Here is a 4,773-nt window from a genome sequence, read left to right on the forward strand (position 1 = left end):
TAGTAAGGAATAAGTGGTCTCGCGGACTGAGTGCAAGGGCTGTGAATACAGAGGTCTCGAGTTCAAATCCTGCCATCATCTTAAGATTTTTTTCAGATCCAGTTTCTTTCAATAGAGTTTATTGGATGATTGGCGAGCTGAATCGGGCCTCCAAAAATTACTTCAAGTGAAATCTCGAAGCTGTGTAAAAATGCAACCTGCGAAAAATTTTTTTATTCTCTCTGTGTAACGTTCGCCGAATGTTATACGGAAGCGTTTCAGTAAAACGTTCTGAGAACGTTTGCTGAATGTTAGGAGAATGTTAGTCCTGAGCGAACTTCTAACATAACAAAAACGTTTTTCACTGTTACTGTTCTAACATTCGCCGAACATTCTGAGAACGTTTTTATGCTACTTGGGATCTCTTAATTTTATTTGTTTTTCATTTGCGTTTTACTGCGTTTTATATGCTTTTTGTTTAAATAAACTTTAAGATCCTTTAAAAGCTCGAAAACAGACCTTGTAATATTTTTCTATACTTACTTACTTATTGTTAATATTGCGAGCGAATTTTATAATGGAATACATAAGATTCACTCCGCTTTCTCGCGACTATCTGTATCGAAATAATGAATACGAAAGAAATATTGCAAGCCTTGCGACAACTGCAAATATCTGGACACACGGGAGTTTATCTAGCCGACAAATTGCCCAGGGTGTGGACGAAGTGGACAGCAATCGTCGCTAACACAGACAATCACAATCAACCAGGAACCCATTGGGTTGCCTTCTTCCTCGATGGAAACAGACACGCCATCTACTTCGACAGCTATGGAATACCGCCGTCAGATTCTCGCTTCCTTCTGCGACTTCGAAGAAATTCCGCAACGCACACATGGAACACGACTCAACTTCAAGGATATTTCTCGCAAATGCGGGCATTATTGCTGTGTGTTTCTCTATTTTATGGCTCGCGGGTATAGCCTTTCCCAATTTTTACAACTGTTTTCCGGAAATGTCGACGCCAAAGACAAATTAATTGTATGTTTATTTCGTAAAATATTCTCTACGAAATCCACTAATGTACAAAACCGCTTTCCTGAACACTATATTCAACACTGTACTTGTAAAACAAAAACAAATAATCAACTGTAATCTTGTATTTTCTTTTATGTATTCAAAATATATCTATATCGAATAACTGTAATAAGTTGTTTTCTCTTATTCTTCCCAAGAAACCTATTCCTAAACTCCTCACACATTTTTATAAACGTGTTAGTCTACATTGAATATCCATCGAAAACTCTCATAGAATTTTCTCGCGAGAACAAGTACGCGCAGGTTTAACGGTCCCGAGTCATAAACTGTTTTTTGTCTTCAAACTTATGTTCTCATCGGCACGCACGTGTCAACCCGCACGTACAAGTTCGCGCAGATGAAAATCGTTCAGAAAAAATTCGGACACATAAATTCCTTTTTTATATTACATCCCTGACTTTCTAGTCACAGTCTTGCGACGCCTGCTTCGATTTCTATTTCGCCTAGACGCCCTCAACTATGCTTCACGCTCATTGGGAGCCATAAGTGCCCAGACGCTCATTGGTCCTTCCTTGGGGGCCCTATCATCCTCATCAACTATCCCTGAACCTCGCTCATTGGGAGCCATAAGTGCCCAGACGCTGATTGATCCTTCTCGGGACCGATGCCAGCCACCCCCGCCTTTACACTTCCTCACTCAACCGACGCCAACTTGCTCTCATACACGTTTGAACGCACGAGGCAACAACATCGGAGCGCCGCCATTGCCAGTACCAGCCACACTTCGAAACGGATTTTTAAATAAATATATACTCTTTTAATAAAGAATTCTTACTCGAGAACATTCTCGAACTTTCCTCCCACACAAATTCCTCAACAAAAAAAAATTTTAATACACATTTTTAGAAAATTATAAAAATTTATAAAAAATTTATAAAAAATTTAGGGGTCATAAATCATGTCACTTTTCCATCTCTTCCAGTGGGCGTGGCCAATCACCACCGAGGGAGGGGAAAAACCACCCTGGTGGAGCAATGGCGCCAGAAGTGGTGGGGGAGTTAGGTGGAGGGGGTTTGTTTTGACGCGCCATAAGTGCCCACATACTACTCACGTCATCATCGGCAGCGAACGACTCTAACAAAAAGTTTGATGTTTTTGTAAGTGATGTGTTAAAAATATGCAATTATGAATTTGCAGCCATTTACATAAAATAGCTATCTCGCATTAAGCGATTATCTTATAATAAGCACTTTTACTTTATATACATGGTGTCCGACAATTACTTTAACATCTCTTGTAGGCACGTAGAAGGAGTAAAACAGAGTCAAAACGTCTTATACCATTTTGCTAGATTTGCATTAGTTTTTGAGATCTTAATTATCAAAGATCCGCGATTAAGCACGCATCGGGATGTTTTTCGCGCTTCGCGCGGCTACCATTTATTATGTATAGGTATGTTATAGTATATGCTGTTATCTTTGCGCGAATTAAATATGTAAATCTTGTATGTGATTTACCTGAATTTTGTTTGTGAATATATTTCATCGCGCACACGCGTGCATATTGCGCACAAGAAACTATCAAATATCTACCAATATACCAACAAATAACGCGCAAATTGCTAACATATTACAAATCATTTACTCTTAATTTGACAGTGTATTACATACTTAAAATGAATGAGTCGTTCTTGTGTGTGATGACTGGATATTCACGTACAAAATGCTGTCTAGATTTACTGGATATATGCTGTTTATATGATGACGCACTGAGATACGAGTTTGCTCGCAAAATGTTATCTGGGTATACAAGTATTAGCATGCTTATTCGCGGATCTTTGTTACTTAAGATCTCAATAACTATTGCGAATCTCGCAAAATGATATAAGATTTTTTGATTCAGGTTTACTTCTTCTCCCTGCCTACGAGAGATATTAAAGTAATTGTCGAATACTTTGTAGACACATATACATATGTATTTGTAATTATATTTTATGTGTAATTATAGGTAGCTGAATATGTACATTCATCAGCCAAATTTTTTCTGGCAAACAAGATTTCTTCTTGGTTAAATGTCTCTGGACCATCATACGTTGTAGATACAGCCTGCAGTTCAAGTCTTTTTGCTTTAGCTCATGCGTACACAAGAATAAAAAACGGAGAATGTAATGCAGCCATTGTAGCTGGTGTCAATCTGTGCTTACATCCTTATATAACGTATCAATTCTTTAGTCTTGGTATAGTTAATTTTTAAATTATATTATTATTACACAGTACATATTTGGTTTTCTATTTTATCACAAAATAATTAAACTGACATTAAATTGTGCGAAGTGAAAGACATGAATTCTCTTTCAATTTTTTTTTTTTATTATTGAGTCAGATTGCTTTAGCTGGCCATCTCTAGCTGATGATAAACAGTCAAATAAGATGGTCAGGTGAAATAAATTAGCGCGGTAGTAGAAAAACGTTAAAAAGAATTTATTTCTTTCGCCGCGCATGAATGACGGTTACTATACATCAATAATGCAGAATATTGACCACAGAAATAACATATCCATAAGACAAACTATTATTATTTAAATAATTTTAGGAGTGTTGTCCGCTGACGGTTACTGCAGACCTTTTGATGAAAAAGCTAGTGGTTACATGCGCAGTGATACCGTTGCTGTGCTGTTGTTGCAGAAAGCAAAAGATGCAAGAAGAATTTACGCTACATGTGTTAATGTTAAAACAAATTGCGATGGTTTCAAAGAAGAGGGTATCACATATCCATCTTTTGAAATGCAAAAGGCTTTACTAGAAGAATTTTATGAGGAATGCAAAATTGCACCTTCTGAGATATCTTATATGGAAGCTCATGGAACTGGTACTATAGTAGGCGATCCAGTAGAAGTTAAAGCTATTGATCAAGTTTTCTGTAAAAACAGAAATAATCCTTTATTGATGAGCTCAATAAAATCAAATCTTGGACATTCTGAACCTGCTAGTGGTCTCTGTCAAATAGCAAAAGTATGTAGATATATACATAATAAGCTATAATAAATAATCTATTTTTACTTTGTTGCATGCTGTTTCCGCAAAAAGTTCAAATATAAACTCTAGGATTTTGAAAACATAAAATGGTTGTATTAGTTTGAATAACTGTGCATACGAACAACGCATGTTCATGTGTGTGTTCGCTTAGCGCTTTAAGAGGCAATCCATTTTTATTGTCCAAAGCAAAAGCACTGAAACGCATTTCTTATTGTAAAAATCAGTCAGTTAATATTTCTAAACGGTATATCATTTTTTTAAACATTACACTCTACATCTTTTACGCTTAGAAACTTGTCTCGCGAGTCTCTTTTTCGTTTTCAAATTTTTGTATTGTTTTTTCATATAAAAATGCATCAAATAATCATAAATTTACCAATATTTGAAACTTTCCTGCAAAAGTATCAGCAACTTTTTTAGCCTGAAAGTAATATAAGACTTTTTATAAAAGCCTTCTAGGTCGTAGTCTTAGTTATCTTACAATTAGCTGCACGAGATAAATTTGGCTTAAACTAGCCGGCCAGCAAAGTGTTAAAATTATGTTTCTATCACTCGATAATATATATACAGCAAGGTTGGGTAGTGTCTAGTTAAAAAGATAAAAGTTAAGTTAAAAAGTTTAAAAGTTAAATAATTTTAACTTTATCTAGTTACATTTTTAGACTCTTATCTTTTAACTTTATTTAGTTATATTTTATCGGTAACTAGTAACTTTTTATTT

At 35.7% G+C, this 4,773-nt stretch overlaps 1 protein-coding gene across 1 annotated transcript in view; it reads left to right on the plus strand.

Moving 5' to 3' along the window:
• Positions 1 to 608: 608 nt before the first annotated feature.
• Positions 609 to 4,773, plus strand: part of LOC109863112 (fatty acid synthase-like) — a gene marked incomplete at its 3' end in the record, with an annotated part of 5,056 nt that continues 891 nt past the window's right edge. The window contains exons 1-3 of the mRNA XM_020443306.1: positions 609 to 917; positions 3,025 to 3,253; positions 3,610 to 4,028. Coding sequence (XP_020298895.1) covers positions 609 to 917; positions 3,025 to 3,253; positions 3,610 to 4,028 — 957 coding nt within the window. The remainder of the gene's footprint in view (positions 918 to 3,024; positions 3,254 to 3,609; positions 4,029 to 4,773) is intronic.

Source organism: Pseudomyrmex gracilis, unplaced genomic scaffold (assembly GCF_002006095.1).
Source record: "Pseudomyrmex gracilis isolate BER0280 unplaced genomic scaffold, ASM200609v1 scaffold_3221, whole genome shotgun sequence".
Classification (NCBI taxonomy): domain Eukaryota; kingdom Metazoa; phylum Arthropoda; class Insecta; order Hymenoptera; family Formicidae; genus Pseudomyrmex; species Pseudomyrmex gracilis.